The sequence below is a fragment of the Triticum dicoccoides genome, chromosome 4A, assembly GCF_002162155.2.
Source record: "Triticum dicoccoides isolate Atlit2015 ecotype Zavitan chromosome 4A, WEW_v2.0, whole genome shotgun sequence".
In the NCBI taxonomy this organism is placed as follows: domain Eukaryota; kingdom Viridiplantae; phylum Streptophyta; class Magnoliopsida; order Poales; family Poaceae; genus Triticum; species Triticum dicoccoides.
This window is the reverse complement of record NC_041386.1, coordinates 625,535,864-625,555,283: the sequence shown is the minus strand read 5'-3', so window position 1 is coordinate 625,555,283 and position 19,420 is coordinate 625,535,864. Positions and strand designations below refer to the sequence as shown.

At 41.8% G+C, this 19,420-nt stretch overlaps 1 protein-coding gene across 1 annotated transcript; it reads left to right on the top strand.

Annotated features, from left to right (window-relative positions):
* The first annotated feature begins 6,050 nt into the window (after positions 1-6,050).
* LOC119287477 (phytosulfokine receptor 1-like) lies at positions 6,051-7,828 on the top strand. Its single transcript, XM_037567029.1, has one exon. The coding sequence runs from the start codon at positions 6,222-6,224 to the stop codon at positions 7,512-7,514; it is 1,293 nt and encodes a 430-aa protein (XP_037422926.1). The 5' UTR covers positions 6,051-6,221; the 3' UTR covers positions 7,515-7,828.
* Positions 7,829-19,420: the final 11,592 nt, after the last annotated feature.

The following is a 19,420-nucleotide window of genomic DNA, read 5'->3' as shown; positions in this document are numbered from 1 at the left end:
CGGCCGCCGGCATGGACCCGGCCGCTGCGGGCGCGGCTCGCCGGCCGGAGGAGGCAGCGCTGCCCTGCCGAGCGGGATCGAGCTCGAGGCTGCCACGGGGACCCGATTGCTTTTTTCAGAAAACTTATAGGGACTTGATTGCTTTTTCAGAAAACTTGTAGGGACCCGATTGCTTTTTACAAAACTGACATATGGGACCTAGATGTAAGTTAACGGTCAAAGTAAACGGTCAAACTAACAGTTTGTTTAGCTGTGGGCTCAACCTGTCATAAACGTGATCAACTGATAAAGACTCGACGATTTGGGTTTTTTGAAACAGCCGACCACCCATTTGGTAGTTATCTGAGAAAAAATAAAATCCGGTAGTTTTTTGGAACCCTAGCCTGTAAAGTAGTAGTTTTATGCTATTTACTCCAAATGAGACGAAACGTGTTGTAGATGGACAAATCAAATTATTTGAATGCAAAAATACTGAAGACATTTTTTACATTCACTTATTAAAATCATTAAGCTACGCGTGAAGGGCGGTCAACCAACTATGCCACATGGCGCAAGTTGGTTGGCCGCAGTGAGAATTTTTTTGGAATTTTTTTTAGATGAAGGTGTGGATTATTTTTTAAAATGTATTTTTTAGATGAAAATGAGGACCTCTGATATTTTTAAATGGAGGGTTATGCAAAGTGGCACTCGCCGGTAGGCTGTTGTGGTAATTTTTCTTTTTACTTTTTTTCTTCTTTTTTAGATAAAGGTGAGGATTTTTTTGAGATGTGTTTTTAGACAGAGGCGAGGACTCTATGTATTTTTTAAAATAAAAATATGCGCACAACTTCCTCTCAAGCGGCGCCACAGGGAAGAGGAAGTACATCAAGTACAAAGCATGCACATGTTGTCAACCAAATCTAACCTTCCATGCTGATACTATTCAACATGATTGTAATCCTATTCGGTGATTAATAAAGCTCAATGGTTCCCCCAAAAAACCCTGCAAGGCAATGCCAATGGTTCAATTTACATTCTACAATTTTCTATAAATACACTTACCTAATAGTACATTAGAAACCACCATTAAGATATTTGTTAGACTATAGGCTTAGATCTCAAGCATCGCTACGGGAAAATATTGTATGCCGAGGGTATTTTATCGAGCACTCGACAAACAAGCCCTTTGTCGAGGGTATCGACGACAACATTCAGCAAGAAAAAAATGACACTCGGCAAACATATGCTTTGCCGAGTGTTACATTCAACAAAGTAAGGTCTTTGCCTAGTGTTTTTATAAGACACTTGGCAAAAAATAAAGCAATAAAATGCATGTGTTCATTTTGAATTATCATGATACAATTTTTGAATGTTGAGTTACTTTTTGGAGGGCACATTAAATATATATAAGTTCCTAAAAATGATTGTTTTTCTTTAAATTATATATCATTATTCTTATACATATAGTTCAAATTTGAACATTATTTGATAAATATCTAGAAATGCAATTCATGTCTTCAAATTAGCAAATGGTTCCAGAAAATGGCAAGTTTGGCATTAGCAACACAATGTAATAAGTTCCATGTGCAAAAATCAGGCATGTTCTACAAAAAATTGTTGCTATATTTTAAGCAATTAAGTGTATTTATTGGCATTAAAAATATAATCTAAAATTTAAAATGTAAATGCAGGAAAAAGTTGACAAAATGGGTTAAAAATCCTCTATTTGTGTTACTGCGTCTATGTTTAGACCTGATACAAGAAAATGAAAGGCATCCCCCCCAACATTAGTGGGCCAAGACTCTATCCCAAACATTGAGCTTATTGGACCTTGAAACTTTTTTCTACACTCAACATACGCCATCATATGCTACATGTCACAATTTGGCATTTTCAGGATTTGTTTGCTATATTTTAAGTTATTAAGTGATTTTCTAAACAATTAAAGGATATGCTTCAAATTTGAACTGCAGGTGCATGAAAATGTTGTTGAAAATGAGTTGAGAAATTCTATTTGTATTAATGAGTTTATTTTTAGATCTTATCTGGGGAAAAGAAAAGGCATCCCAAATATTAGGGTGCCAAGACTCGACCCCGAACATTGAGCTTATCGTGTTATAATTCCAGAAAAGGTAAATGTAGCTGAAGACATGAAACTTGGCATCAATAGGGGCTGATCAATGTTGTGTTGTCTTGCTATTGCACTGCTATAGTATGTTTTTTTTCCTATGGATGCTTGCTGCTATTGTCCATATTGCTTATGTTTACTACATTTATAATGCGAACCAACCTGTGGTTGGATGGTTATGAGGACAGTGGTATCCTCTGTCCACCAGAGTTCAAGTCGCTGGAGGTGCTCATAGGGGTAGGATGTGCGTGTGTGCGTTTATAGAGGTGAGTGTATGCTTATGTATGTGTGCGACTTTGATTGTACCGTGTTAAAAATGCATATATAATTAACTCTCCTTAATTTTCAAATTATGTGCTCTTCATTTGTATGGGTGATAATTACGAGATTATTGAGGTCTATTATGGTCTCACCAAACATGAAATTAACCACCACCCGACCATACTTTGCTTCGGAATAACAAGGATACGTATAAATTTGAACAATTTATTGAAAGGTCATACATTGCACAATTGCACAAATGGGTAGCCTCCCCCGCTACATTGTCCTCTTGCTTGCCCCCTCTCGCAACCATCACACGGCCTTTCATTTTCCATTCTTATCACCATATGTTTCCTCTATCCTGATCCTGACTCCATGTCCTGCATGTATGCTCGGCCCTTACCCTTAGCTCTAGATACATCTGTTTCGAATACATCTATTTCAGTATTAAACAATAGATACTCCTTTTCCAGTGTTCATTCGCCTATGCAAAGGACATGTGTACGGAAATCATATTTGTGCTCTAGAGTCTGTGGACACACCACACCGACGTTGTCTTCAACGGGGCCGCGCAGCAACCGTGAATGTATTGGGAAAGATCGCCGAGGAAGAAACAATTGATGTGCTGCAGATCTGATCCGTAACGGAACAGATATTCTTTTTTTTTTGTGGGATAACGGATCGGATACTTGACAAGGACACGAGTGACGGTGACTGCGGGTCTGGCCTTACTCAGCGACCTCTGGACGCCCTGAAGTGGACGGCAGCCCTCCGCTCGCCCCCTCTCTACACCAGCAGCACGCATGGGGTGTGGACAATCTGCTGATCAAAGTCTGATGCATGGACGTGTCCAAAAACTGTACCGTTCCCATGAATTCTGATAAATATATGCTGTAATTATCTCATAACAAGTGATTTCTTTTGGCGAGGGTCAGAACAAGTGAATTGACGGATGAATTCGACAATTGGTCATTCTTCTTTTTGTCAACCTGCAACTGCTAGCCACGGGACCATGGTGATGAAAATACGTTTAACTGACCGATTTCCGTAAAATATTGGTTACATATGTTCTAACCGATTTCTGTGCTTGCATAAAGCAATCTCCTCTATCTTATTTAATGGACTAGAGTCCAACGTATTCCAATTTTCAAGTATACAACATCTTTTTTTTTTGCGGGATTTAAGTATACAACATCATTTCCCTAGGTTTTTCTTTAGGACATTTCCCTAGGTTTCTGATAGAACTAGAATAATTGACTATAGTCCAACGAGGTCCAATCGACAGACAACAATAAAAACCAAGTTTCAATTTCTGTCTAGTTTTGTAACTATTACACATGTCATTGCGAGTACAGCATGATGTATTATTGTTTTTGAAGTGCATGATGCGATTATCTGGAATTATATTAGAGGGCAATCTAGACTTTATAGCGAACTTGTTGCTTGCTAATTACTCCCTCCGTTTTTATTTGGTCTGCATATTAGATTTGACTAAAGTCAAACTTTGCAAAGTTTAATCAAGTTTAGAGAAAATAATATAAATAGTTACTATAATAAATTTATATGATGTGAAGTACATTCAATAAGGAATCTAATGGTATTGATTTGTTATTGTATATGTTAATATTTTTGTCTCCAAACTTTGTCAAAGTTTACAAATCTTGACCTTGACCAAAACTAATATGCGGAGTCAATAAAAACAAAAGGAGTACATTACAATTATGTTGCAATGAAGACCCTTCGCTCAGAAATATATGGGTACACAAGAATACGGGCATGAAAAACCAATCTATTCCTTCCCCTCCATGAGCCCACGAGGGGAGTCTCGGTGCCTTGCATGGTCCGGCTAGTAGTTTTGGTTAGAGTTTTTTTTAGTCCTCGCAGGGGTGGTACCGTGGCTGATGGCGTCGCTTCATCTTTGAGCTGGTCTTTCGGGCTTTGATCCTCCTCGAATTTATTCATCGGGATGGAATCAACTAAGGTGCAGTGTAGATTCCAGTCATGAGTGCAAGATGGCGAAATTTAGTGTCAGCCACTTCGGTTCAATTCAAGATCTCAATGGCATAAGCTGCAACATTGGCACACTGGTTAAGGGCACATGCACGAACACTTAAGTCCGTTTTTGTAATCAGTGGTGACTATGGCACGTCAAAGTCTTGTTTTTGCGGTAATGGACGTTCGATGGCTCAAGGATCTCGATGTAATTCTCAGTATTTTTGTGTGTTTTATACTTCTGATGAACCTTTATAATATATCTGGATCCTTTTCAAGATAAAACAGACATGTTCCTCCGTGATTTTGATCTTAGGGCGTCTCCAACGCCGACTTCCAAACCGCCTGTATACATCCAGACCGCGTTGTCCGGACATGTTGTGCCATCCAACGTGGGTCTCTATTGGTTCGCCGAGCGATCCACACGCACTTTTCCCCGCAAACCGGAAACAAAAAAAGGGGGGAGGGGGGGGGGGGCTTTGCGGGACTCCGACACCACCGTCTCACTAAATCCCCCTCCCGGTTCCATTTCCTTCCATTCCGTCCCTTCTCCCCTTACTTTGCATCCGCACTCTCCCACTTCGACGCCGTCGCTATACCTCTCTGGCCGGCACACATGCATTACCGGAGCTCCGCAACCAGCATCGACGCGCCCGCTCGCCTTTACCTGCAAGAGGATGACGGGGTGTTTTTTTTCTGATCGAAAGGCTCCACGCAAGCGCACCGACGATATTTTTCTTGTAGATATTTTCTTCTGTATATGTGGTCAAAGTCATCAAACTTAGAAAGGGTTGATTTTTTGACTCATTTTATGCGGCATCTAATTGGGATAGAGGGAGTATTTATTTATAGCGCTGCAGCATTTTCCCACAATTTTCTTATATATAATCGGATATAATCAGTCGGCGTAAGGAAAGTCAATGTAGGCCTTGCCTGCCCTAGGCTGGTCACAATCCGGCCGTCTCTTTCAAGATCTTCTCGGTTGGTGTACATGAGATGAGACGAGCGCCACAGTGGACAGTGCATCCTGACTTTTGACGACTACAACTGTGGCCGCACAGGATCAGTGAGCAAGAGCCGGACCTGTGCTTGCATAAGGAAATCTCCTCTCTCTTGCTCAATTTACCTCTCTAGCATGATAGCATCCTGTCCACGACAAGCATTGATGGACTACGGCGGAGCTGTCCTCGTCTAGTTGCTACTACCTCTGTTCTATAATGTGCGTATTTTTCTTTTGAAAAGTTAAACTTTATAAATTTTGACCGACTTTATGGAGAAAACTATCTATATCTACAATATCAAACATATAAAATATAAAAATACATCTTATGATTGATGATATAGGTTTGGCATTCTAGATGTTTTTCTATACAAATTTGATAAAAAACCGTAAGGTTTGACTTTAAAAAAATTTATATGCACTACATTATGAAATAGAGGGAGTACTAGATGAGCTTGAGCCCATGCCACCCACGAGTATACAGTTGCATTGCCCTAGGTTCCAGGGAGAAACATCCACGAGCATTGATGGACTAGGGCCGAACTGTCCACAACAAGAGTTGAGAAGGAGGACTAGCCAGCATGAGTCCATCTCATCCACAGGTTTCAGTCGGCAGACAACTACAAAAACCAAGATTGAATTGTGGCCACGGTCTAAACATTCTTATAGTTCTTTACGAAAAGAGTAGTAATGAAGCAGCTGCAGCAAGCATGCTTACTGCGCGCGCGCGCAGACGCTATAAGATAGATGCACCGCCCAAGCAGTTTTGCCAACAACACTTGGGAATCACTTTGCATTCCAGAAAAGGCTTCCGGCCTAGTAGTTGCGTTTGCGGATACGTAGCATACCACAGCTGAGTCCATGGCGAGATGCTGCTTGCTGCTCCTCTTCTGGGCGTTCCTCTGGCCGGCGGCCAGCGCGGTGCCGTGTCACCCCGACGACCTTCGCTCGCTGCGGGGTTTCGCCGGAGACCTCAGCGGCGGGGCCGTCCTGCTCCGCACCGCATGGTCCGGCGCCTCGTGCTGCAGCTGGGAAGGTGTGGGCTGCGATGGCACCAGCGCTCGCGTCACGGTGCTGCGGCTCCCCTCGCGCGGCCTCACGGGGCCCATCCCAGGAGCCTCTCTAGCCGGCCTCGTGTGGCTGGAGGAACTCTTCCTCGGCTCAAACTCTTTCATGGGCGTCCTCCCAGACGCGCTCTTCGGGCTCGCTAGGCTAAGGAAGCTTTCACTCGCATCCAACGAGCTCACCGGCCAGCTGAGCTCACGCTTCGGGGAGCTCACACACCTCACCTTGTTGGATTTGTCCACCAACCGCTTCTTCGGCCGCCTCCTGGACGTGTTCGACGATCTCACGTCGCTAGAGCATTTGGCCGCACACTCCAATGGCTTCTCCGGCTTCCTGCCGCCGTCTCTGTCATCACTATCATCTCTTCGTGGGCTCAACCTCCGGAACAACACCTTGTCCGGCCCGATTGCTCGTGTTAGCTTCTCCGGCATGCCACTTCTTGCTTCCGTTGACTTCTCCACAAACTACCTGACTGGGTGGCTCCCGGCCAGCCTTGCGGGCTGTGGCGAGCTCAAGTCACTCAACCTTGCCAACAACACATTGGTTGGCACCATCCCGTCGTGGATTGGTGAGTTTGACCACCTTTGGTACTTGAATCTCTCAAATAATTCATTCGTTGGCGAGGTACCCAAAAGTTTGTTACGGCTCAAGGGCCTCGCCACCGCGGGTCGTTCATCGGGTATGGTTTTGACTAACATGCTATTGTATGTAAATGACAAAAGAAGAGCACTCAATGAACAACCAAATACCATAACTGGGAGCAACAACACTGTCAGATCTGGGCGCAACAACAGCATGTCTGGGAATGATAACACTGTCATATCCGGAGACAACAACGCTGTGTCTGGGAGCTTCAACACCCTTGTATGTGGGGACAACAATGTTCTAACTGGGGACCACCATGTCGTATCTGGGAGCAACCATATTGTAACTAACAGCTACAATAAAGTATCTGGGTGCACCAATAATGTATCCGGGAGCCACCATACCGTATCCGGTAGCAACAATGCCGTATCTGGAAGCAACAATACGGTATCTGGGAGCAACCATGTCGTATCCGGGAGCAACAAAATTGTAACCGACGGTTAATGGTCTATAAGTGGATCGATTCCATCTACAAGTGCGAGATCCCAGAGCACAACAAAGAGAGTCGTGAACAGAAGACGTTCTTCACTCAGAACTGAAAACCTGGGTACATGGACCCCATTCCAATATCTTGTTCCAAGTTTGGGAGGGCACCATAAAGATCTTTTGTATCTTTACTGTTTTTAGCATATTTAAATTTCCGCAATTATATACATCCGTATGTAGTACGTATTGAATTTTCTAAAAGGGCTTATATTTAGAAACAGATGGAGTAGTATGTATTTCCGTACTTGCAATACTAATGTTAACTTCCAGCCTATCATGAGAATTATATCCAGCGATGCACTCATCGCCTATTGATGAATGTCTTTGTTACAGCTTGTGGTTATTGTTATTAGATATGTGAATCCTGTTGAATGATCCCTTACTTGATAGTTTCGAATTGGCCATGGCTATTCGGCGCCATTAGTGCTAACTGTCAACAACAACTTATTCTTTGCGGATAGATACAAATTGTGAGGTGGGGAAGTGGGTACGGACTGACGTTGGGTATGATAAGCTGTTGTTGCTAGGTTACGACGAGGCTGTGGCAGTGCATGGTTCATATACAGATGGTTGGACGTTCGCATGTACTCCCTCTGTTCCAGATTACTCATCACAAAAATGGATATATTTAGAACTAAAATACATTAGATACATCTATACTTGCGACAAGTAATTCAGAACGGAGGGAGTACCCACTTGCACTTGCATGAGCTGCACTCGACCTGACTTTGACCGGCTTTGGAGGTCTCTCTCTCTCGACCTGACTTTGACTGGCTTTGGAGTTCTCTCTCTCTCTCTCTCTCTCTCTCTCTCTCTCTCTCTCATGTAGTCACTAGATAGGGAGCGCGCCTTGGCGCGAGGGTCCGGTCCCAACATTTTGGTCAAGCAGTTGGAAGCGATGCCATCCAAACATAGATAGTGGTAGTGCCTTTGTCTTCGTTATTAATCAAAGAACATGTACTGTGCTTTTAGATGACCATCAATGAAAACTCCTACTTCCTCTTTCCATGTTCCAAGGAGAAGCTAATGCAGCTTGTAGTGACGGATACTTGAAAGCAAAGGATATGTAGCATCCCCGGGCTTCATTTTCCTAAGGATACTGTGAAACCTCTAAAAAATCATTACAATGGGCTAATAAACCTAGGAAAGCTATACAACAGAAATGATGAAGTGGTGTGTTCTTAATGAAAATAGGAACATATTTTTAGAGAACAAATATATATCAATCTATTTAATACATGTAATAGCAACTCCTTGTGTACACAATGAGGGCGATTAAGGAATGCATTCCAGTCACTTTCAATATAAGGAAACGGAAAGTAGCAGTTCTGATAATTGACAGCAACAGGTAACCATAAGTTAGCTCATCACAAATCTATACCAATATAAAAAGGCCCAGAGAGGCAGATCCAATAAATCTGGACCATCCATTTGTGTTAATCCAACAGTCATTATTGTTCTAATGGTGAGTACTAAACATATTTAGCGTTAAACGTCTTTCTCCTGATCCCCTTCCTTTCCTACGAAAGAAAAGGGGAACTGCCGCACGCACGACGCTGCCTCTCTCCGCCCCAACCGCCTCCGCCCGTCGCACCTTCCCGCTGTCGCCCCCATCACACCTTCAAGAACGCCCCCACCCATCGCCTCCTCCTGCACAGCTTGGCCGCCCGGCGGGATGCCGCCTCCTAATAGACCTACTGGCCGGCCATCGGGGACGCCCACCCATCACCTCGCCTCGGACGCCGGCCGTTGGGGATGGCGCCTCCTGCATCGCCTGGCCGGCCGGCGGGACGCCGCCTCCTACTACATCTTCTGGCCGGCTGTCGGGGATGCGGCCCCTACTACATCGCCCGGCCGACCGTCGGGGAGGCCGCCTCCTCCAACGCTGCCTCCCCACCATCCAACGATGCCGCCGCCCTTCACCGCGTCGGCCGCTGCCCTCACTCCGACGCTGCGAGCTGCGGCGCCACCGCCCTTCACCGCGTCGGCCGCTGCCCTCACTCCGACGTTGCAAGCCGCCTAACCGGCCTGATCCACTCGATCTGGATTGCCAACCCTCCAGACTTTCTTTGATATGTACATCTCCAATCAAATCTGATCTCAAAGTTCATTTTTTGTTTGTAATCTGGAATCTGGACGAAATTTGACAATTGTACTAAACTTGTTGCAGGGTTGGGAAGAATGCAGACGGTTGAATCACCGAAGAGGAGCTCAAAGAGTTGACAAATGAGCTCGAAGAATGCTGTCACGAGTAATGACAGTTGAAGCTACGTAGTGTGTTGTTTGTTCACAACCGGTCATATCAATGCTTATGACTTTCTCTTGCGTTGTCAGGTCCTCACTCGGCACGGCCTCTACAAACAACTCACCAAGATCCTTGAGTGCGTCGAGGAGTACACGGTGTTGATCATGGAGGAGCTCGACCCCAACCAGAACGGCTACATCGAGGTCCGTCCTTTTTCACCCTTCATCTCTTTCCGTGGAATACTTTGCTTTATGCACAACTGCTCTATAAGCTTACTTGAGTAGTATATTTATTTGATTGACTGGATGTGATCTGGAGGTGTGCTCAGGTTTTATTATAGCATGTTTAGATTTGATCTGAATCGTATCCTATGTAGCACTAGCCTAATTAGTTCGCCATGGAAGGGGACGGTGGCTGTGGAATTAGTGGCATCTCCTGGATGATGCGCTATGAAACGACTACATTACACAGTGATATGGAACTTTTGGTAGTAGCTAGGTAGTTGAGCTGATTTGAATAGATTGCGCTTTGATTTTTGGAATTTTCTTTTACCGGCTTGAGGACAAGGTATTTGCCCCCTCCCTTGGTTAGTACAATTTTAACCCATTTGTAGGAACCAGCTGGTGGTGTTAGACACACAAATACTTTTGGGAGGAGGCGTTTTGGCTCTCGGGTGCACATGCACCCACATGAACAATAAAATCAAAAAATAGTTTCCCTAAAAAATCAAAAAATAGTAATTTAAAAAAAATCTGGAATTTTTCATAAATGTTCGTGTTAGTGTCGCAAACATGCTTGATAATTTTCATGCAAAACGGAGCAACATCGTTTCGTCGGTGAAAAAAAAAACAAATTTGGGTGTGACATTTTGGTGTAACAATTGATGTTCAATTTGTTTTTTTTGCACAGGCCAAAATGCTTTACCTTTCTGCCTATATTTTCAGGCAGATTTGGATTTTGTAAAGAACACATACAAATTTTGTTGAGATTTTTTTGACATTTCAAAATTCATTTTCCACAGGTAGGAGCATGTGCTCCCGGGAGCCGAATTGTATTTCCGATACTTTTGGTGCTACTTTTCTACAGAAAATTCATGTATCTACTACCCCTATAAAAGGAAAAGAGGACGGAGAACCAAACAATTAGATTCATCCATTAGCGAGATTTAATAGCCCTTAATCCTCCAATGTTTATCGCTACAAACCACGCATTAAGCCACCGCTAATCCATCCATCGCTAAGCCCGCCGTTCCAAAAAAAAAAAACTGCCACAACCCACGCACGCACGCACGCCCCCTCCTGCTCCTCCTCCACACATCGCGTCGCACCGCATGTCGCCTCCTACTCCTCCCCCGCCTCACCCCGTCGCCCCGCCGCCGCTCCGTCCTCCCGCAGCCCGGGTCGCTCTCATCCCTCAAGCAGCGTTGACGGCGGGACGCAGCGGGCTGGGCCTGCATCGGCGGTGCTGGTGTCCATCTCCTTCGTCGAGCGGCGGCGGCGCAGCGGGACGCAGTGGCCTGACCTGGATCGGCGGCAGCGCGGGACCTAGCGGGCTCGGCCTGCGTTGGCGGCGGCGGGGTCCATCTCCTCCGTCGAGCAGCGGCGGCAGCGCGGCCTGCATCGGCGGCAACAGCGGCAAGGTCCATCTCCTCCCTTAAGCTATGGCGGCTTGAGACACAGCGGGCTCGGCCGCGAAGGTGGGTTTCTCCAACGGGGCATTCGATTCCTGGCCTCTGTTCGTCGACCTCGCTCTACGGTGAGACGCATTGCGTAGCCTCTGCCCTCTAGCACCATGGCAGCATGCTGTGTGAACGCCCCCAGGGAGGCACACTGGTAGGGGCTGCACCATGTAGCGTGTGGATGCCCACCAAATGTTCGATGAGTTCCCCTAATTGATCTCTCTATATAGCTAGCCCTCTCTATTTCAGTCTCTCACTGCTCTCCATGCCTTGTGTCATCCATATATGATCTTATTTTGTTTCAGTTTTTTGCTAGATTTAACACTGACATTTGTTTAAATCATATCCATGTGGAACCATTAAAATGGAGCACATAAAGCTGCAGAGGCAACAACTTCAAAGGAATCAGCACGGTGATGTGTTTCTATATGTTCAGTGTGATTAGAAAGTAGAAACCAACATGCTGACTGCTAAACCATATGCACAGGATCATAGAAAATTATTATCCTATATGCACAGGATCGTATAAAATTATTATTAATGTCTACATTGAAAAGGATCCAAACTCTAAACAAGTGATTGGTGAACATTTTTTATCTAGGTTCAGAAGTTGATAAGCCATTACAGTTCTTTCATTGTGCAGGCAACCTCAGGTACGATGAGACGGCTTTCTTTTGCTTCTATCGTCACATTGCTGAATACGATTTTGAATCTCAACTGCACTTGACTGCACCTTCTATCTCGATCTGCTTGACAACTTATAATTTGCACAAGCATTCCCCTGCATAGTTTGTCCTTGATCTGAAAGAACAATTCCTGATGATATATTCCAAATCAGGTCATTGCCTGGATCCTATGAACAATATGTACAGTCACACTTTCGTTATCCATTTACCATCAAGTAAGTTTTCACTATGTTTTGTTTCAGTTCCGTTTCAGAATTCCTAAACCATATAGATTGCAGAGCTAAGCTAGATGATGGACATCTTCACTAATAAGCAGGTCTGCTTACCACATTCCTCTTGTTTTCTACAGTTGACGACTTCAAATTATTCAAGAGTGCGCGACGCACAAGACTGTAAGGTTTCTGCACTTGCATCCATAGAAATCTGGGTGTTGGTAAATTCTGTTTTGGATGGATTTTGAAGGGAACTTTGTTTTTATCGAGGACCGGACAATACTAAGAGACTAACAAGAATACAATAAATTACTGGATCATTCATAGTTCCCTAGCCTAGAATAGAACCTGTTGTGGTAACTATCTTGGGGCTCTAGAAATAATTCCTCTGAAACTGAATCATTCAGTCATACCTTCACTTTAGTAAATAATGGCTCTGGATACTGGGATCTCTCATCTTGGATTTTTTATATACTGCATTGCAAAACCAGAAGCTCAAGCTAGGTTAGGCTAGGCTAGGCTCACAAAATAATGATGACGATTACTTAGCTAAAATCCTAAGATCTGGAATTCCCAACCCATTTGATCTAGCTGGCAGCAAGAATAATGAACAGAAATCATTATGCCCGGCTGTGTCGTGAATATGCCTAATCAAGTACCATATGGATATGATTTCATTGTGTTTGCCTTGTGAAATGGATGCAGATGTGGTCATCGAAGTTTGATCCGGTCGCGGACAAATGTGTCGAGCTGCATATTTAACCAGGTATATTTAATCATTTTGAACAGTTATTTAACCGGTGCTAATACAAATAAATACCTGCGGCAACATTTCAACCAGATAGTTCATCTATTTGTATTGGACCAGAAGTGGGTTTGGATTAATAGTTGATACTATATTGCTAATATTAGGAGCACTCATATTTCAGAATTTTGGTTAAATTGGTTGTGTATTGTATAGCTGATATTGATATGTTGCACAGTATTCAAACCCATTGATATATTGCAGCCATATATTTCCTATTTCTTGGTGAATCAGGATTGCAGTTGATATCCCAGTCGTAAGAGTTCAAGTGCGAGTCCATCGTGATATGAACTTCCATCCCTATTTTCTGTTTTTTGGTGAATATATATTGTTGATTTCAGTTTTTGTAATGGTTATTTAAGTGGATATGCTAAATTGATAATTACGTAGAATGGAAATGCAATGGGCAGGAAAATATATGAGAAGAATCAAGAAAATATATGTCGGGCTCTGTATTTGAAACATAGTTTTAAATAGCCGGCTATAGCTCCGATATAGCCTTTTCAGCAAGGTGCCGCTAAATGGTCGCCTTCACAAATAGCCCGCTATAGCTCTGCTATAGCTGATTTGGAGTCTCGCCGCTATTTTCCATAGCCCGCTATGTAAAACATTGTTTTGAAATGGAACGAAACTATACATATTGTTGTCCAGACATACTATGCAATCAAATTGGTAGAACCCATGTGCCCTGTTGTGATTTCAGTTACTTTCAAGTTTCAATATTTTTCAAGTGATTTTGATCCCTTGTCCAATGTGTATATGTCTGCAAAGCTTGAGTGTAAGTGGCTAATGGTCAGATCCAAGGTGTCATTCATTGCATGACACCACCAGACTGGGGAGTTCATGGGGCAGCTCTACGATGCATTTTTCTTCTTCTTCTGAAGTTTGTGTTAAGTTTGTTGTTTGATTAGCTGATTATAGGAAACAGTTTACACCCTGATATATCAAAATGCATGACAATTCTTTCCTATTTGATAAATTTATAATCAGTTGGTTGGAGACAATCCTATCAAAAACCCTGGCCTACACCACCCGCATTAGAGAGCACTGTGATTCCATGTTTGTTGTTTGCTTTGTGTTCATCCATTTGATACTTTCTACATTTGTTTAACAGTTTCTTCTTGCAGATTAAGATAAGTGTTTACATCCAAGGGTTGCGACTGCATCTCCTTGAAGAATTGTCAATTTCATGTGACATATTATCTTCAAAATGTTCTGTATGTGCTAGGGTTGGCATGTTGTTGGAAATTGAAATAAAGGGTCTTGATATTGTGCCGTCTGTTCTATTTGATCCCGAAAAAAATGTGTTAGCATATTGTTACAAAGTTAATTTATGGGATATGATAAGGAACTGATGTAAGGCATACAAATATGCATCTTGCATTTTATTATCCTTGTGTGAAAAAATAGTCCATGCCAACTTGACAACATCAACTGGTTTGTATGCTAAATATCTTTGTGATATAGTGAATGGACATGCTGACTGGTAGTTATGGGAACGCCATGACATGTATGGCGGCAGGGAAGGATAAATTGAAAGCTTGCAGATTGTATGCCTGGATGAGAGTGCGGAGTATCGCTGACTCTACATTGTGTAAATTTTTTTGTATCCATGGTAGTAGAGAAGGATTGGGTCCTTGCCCTTAATGCATGGATGAGCGGGTTTGGAGGAAAAAACATTGTACAATCGTAATTTGTTGTGTATCTGAGTCCTCAATTTTATACGACTATTCTATTGTATTTTCATTGGTAATTTTGTTGTTATCACACGTGTCTTATTTGCCTCTTTACATTTTTCTATAATATACTTTACATTTTTAGTGCATGTGATATGGCAAACAAGTATTGTGGCGGTTTATATGATATCGAAAAGCGTATTTTTGAGAGCTCACATATGTTGTGTTTGATCCTGATCCAGTACCCAATATAAGCATCTTAAGTTAAATTCATATTTTATTGTATGACCAAAGGATAAATCTTATGGTTTAGGCAAGTTTGTGAAGTAATAGATCCAGTCAAGATTTAAACTTGGAGAGTGCTTGGATGTACTCCAAAATCATTGCACATGCTCGGTTGTAGATATATGCGGTGAGCTTGAGGATTTCAATATTATCGCTTGTGTGCTCAAGTAACCTTTTAGTGCTTAAAACAAAAGAAACTATTGTATCACTCCTGCAATCCACATGAAAGCGAAAGAGAGAAAAAGTCCACCATAATCTTGTCTTCCTATTACTAAATGGATAAAGATAAACGATCATTTTCAGTATGAAATGTACAACTCCCAACTTGTATGTTACTTGCTCATCATGCTGAATGGTGTTTACCTTGTACATACTGGAATTGCATGCAAAACAAAGTGACAGATGGTCTACAATAAATGATCTGGTTGAATTCATCTCCAGGGTAAAAGAAGTCAACCAGCATGAATGTCGTTTGGTTGGAAATATTATTGCCTTGAAAATGTTGGAGTGCATTCTTCACATCTGACGTTGCGAAACTCAACATTGATATTGCCTGGTAAAGCATGTCATTGTAAATTCTTGTGGGGAGAAAGGTATAACTTGCAATTTGCTATATTGTCCCCAAAATACATGAGGTTCAGACATATAATTATCTATTTCTGTAGTTTGTGATCAACAAAAATGCTCGGAATTTTTGAAATACCAACAATGATCTCTATTTATAGAGGTAAATAATAATAAAAAATCACATTCAACAACTTTAAACCTAACTCTCAATAGTTGTAAGTGCTTGAAAATGTGATCTCGGACCTCCCATGCTAACTTAGAAAGAATTGTACCATGTCATATGAATGTTTTGTTTTTTGTTGTTATTTTCTTACACTAGCATGGCGAACTATAGGCATGTGGTAGTATGCATAAGACATGTTGGCAAGATGTATTTCATTGAGAGTAGATGTTTCTTTGAAAAATGCATTAGCTGAGACGTGCGTTGCACGTGCAAGCTTACTAGTGAAAGAAATGATTGGAGCTCCAAGGACCAATATGTAGCTTTGTTGTCCCAGTTATAAAATATAATAATATCCGCTTCACAGGTACATGAATAATTTCTCTTATAGTGTGAAATAAACCTCAACACAATTAGTATGCTATGGATCCCTTTATGGATATACTAATAAAACTCTAAAAAAGGATAAATCACCTTATATAATCCTGACTTACTTGCAAACAATCTGTACTTATCTATTTATGGTCTTCATAATACAGTCAAGCTCTTGCTTTCCTGAATCAGAAACAACAGTCACAACAGTCGGGCAGGACCACCACATGCACCAAAAAAAAGGTTAAACACACGCACAAAGGAATAAAGAAGGCACAGGGACCAGCCAAACCCCTTAACTTGTAAACTGAAAATCTATATGTTCTCAACTGATGGTTGAGACAATCAACCAACCAACAAATATAAGATACGGCAGATTTGCAGGTAAGCACAAGGAGACCATATTATTCAACAACTTGTTGATTCAAATGCAATAGCACTGTCCTTGTCAGCACATTTAAAAATTACAGAGATCTTTATCAAGGATATACATGTGCATTTCATCTCCATTACGGTTTGAACATATAAAAAGAAGAAACAATGAATATCTGTAAGAAAGGACAACAAAATTGAGTGTTAAAAGAATGGAGTGGAAAAATAAAGAGAAGATGAGCTCACCAGCGGCTCCTAACAACTACGACACACGTTGCCATACTAACAAACACTGGCTAGTATACCTTAGGGGTGTGCATATGTTACAACCTGCTACTTAAACAATCTGAACTTGAACCTAACTTCTATTGAATGATTCAAGATGTGGTGCTGCATATACAATACCTAGTAGATACTGCTTTAACTAAAAACTAAACCTACAGCTCTCTGATGTCAGAGTAGCATGATTCAATTTGTAAATAAGAATGCGTGTGTCGCACTATTACATACAGGAAACACAAGCATTCTCATTTACTATGAATATACTTGGAAGGAATAGTGTGGCCTTTCCAGAAGGAAAATACATCTCAAATACACTTCAGAACCACAGGTATTGGCATAGACACTAAACATACGTATCAAGTCACAAGTCCACTACAAAGCATAAGATGAAGAGGAGCAGGATAAACTTCTATGTTACAGAAATGAGTGCAAACTGCAGGCATTTATTCAATATAAAACCAAGGATACACTGGACTTGAGGCCACAAAGCAAAACCTGAAATAAACATGAAACAAAGACATAAGAAACCATAGCAAATCTCGACACGGGTACAACTTGCAAGACTCTGGGCATGAAGGCAAAACTGGCTAGTCACATGAGAGGAAATAAAACAACATTTTTCTGCCCCAACTCCTATTTGTGATCACCTCAAATGCCAAATACACTACAGCCAAGAAAGAAAACATTAACCAGCTAGAGAATATAAACACCTGGCGGCTACGGCGATGGTCCGTCTTGCTACTGCCGGTGACCGATGGTGGACGGAGTGCGTGTTTCTCACCGTCTCCAGTGGTGTCGTGCCCAGGAGGTCGTCATAGATCACCCCCCTGCGTGCATCGAGAGGGTGCGCCTGGATCTGCCGGTCAGCAGCGGTGCCGATGAGCTCACCTTGACCCGCCACTCCCCCCTGCGCGCACTCCCCCTGTAGCAACATGAGTGGCGGCAACTGCATCCAACTTGTCTATTTTGTCAAAATAAGAAAGCAGAAGGTCATCTGTAAGGAGAGAACACCATATCGCCAAAAATCAAATGCTTAAGCTTGAAACTGATCCTACCAAGAAGAAACATTTAAGAAAGTACAGCAAGCATTGACAAAAACATAGGAGCAGCTATTTCAAATAAATCTGAGTGCTAAAAACTCCATTAAAGAAGTGAAAATCTAGTTAGATATATTAATATCTTAGTACAAGTATAGATAATTTGATATCTGATATAAAAGATGCTTTAGTTAACTATGCTCAAAGGACCGAGACTCTAGTCAGATGATTCTAAGATAATATCAAGATGCATTAGAAATAACTCGCATAATATATACCATACAGAAAAAATATACACCTACAACAAAACCATTTTAATTGGCTGACAATACAATAAAATAAAGAGGAGTAATCAGTATCTGTCAGAAATATCAATCAACAAAAAGTGTTGCTCTAGATTTTGATGTGTTAGGCAAAAGAGAAAATAAACAACTGCCAGCTTAATATTGGTTGGGAAGTAACATCAATGATGTAATCCTGCTAGACTAATAGGAAAATGAATAAGCATCTACCATATCCAAGTAGGAGTTAGAACCCAAATACTTGAACCTTCATAATATAATACAGTAATAAAAACAGAAGTTTCAGAGTATCAGCTCTATATACAAAATACTCTCATTGCTAAAATAAGGATAAGCTGTGTAAGTTCATCCTTATTTAACTCCTCTTTATGTAGATAGCATATTTTAAACTCTATAGTTGGAAGTTTGTTCAAACTGCAGGATCCAAAAATATGGAGTGGTGACGTACAGAATTGGGGAAAGCTTCAGAACAAACTAAAGAAAACGAAAGGAAATGTCCGCTCAATGGCTCGGATTAACCAAGCAACTTAATCACATCAGTCGAAAAATTGTTTATGGATACAAAATGGGACATGCTACCTCGGTCACTCTTTACATGAACAATCCAGCATTATCTCATGAAAAATCTCAAAAAAATCCTGTAGTATTAATTTCTGTAGCATGAACAAATAGCTGCAACTGGTAACTTGCAAAAAAATAGAAGTAATAGTATCACAATGAATTAAAACAAGTCATTCAACCGATAACTTGCTGGGAGTGAGTATTTCTAGTATAACAAAGTGCAACTTACTCTTAACCAGATTAAATCAAAGAATAACAACAAACAATAAAGGTACGAGAGAGAAGAAAACTTTACTTTAAACGGCTATAAACACTGGAGCATAAATAAGCAACACCTTTAAATAAAAATAAAAAGGGTTTAGTGTTCATTGCATAGTGGGCTCAGATTTGCCTTTCCTCGATCATATAACCTACCCCGTCATCTCTTATCACCAGATCAATCTGTTTACACAATGGAGCTGCCCTGATTATCACTCAACAAGAATGACCATCCAAGGACAGATCAATAGGTATCACAGGATCAAAAAGGATTCTAGAGACAACAGGGAGGATCCAACTTGATACCCACAGGTGCCTTGATTGCTCAAAGGCACACTTATTCCAGCCACAGTTAATCATCATCGC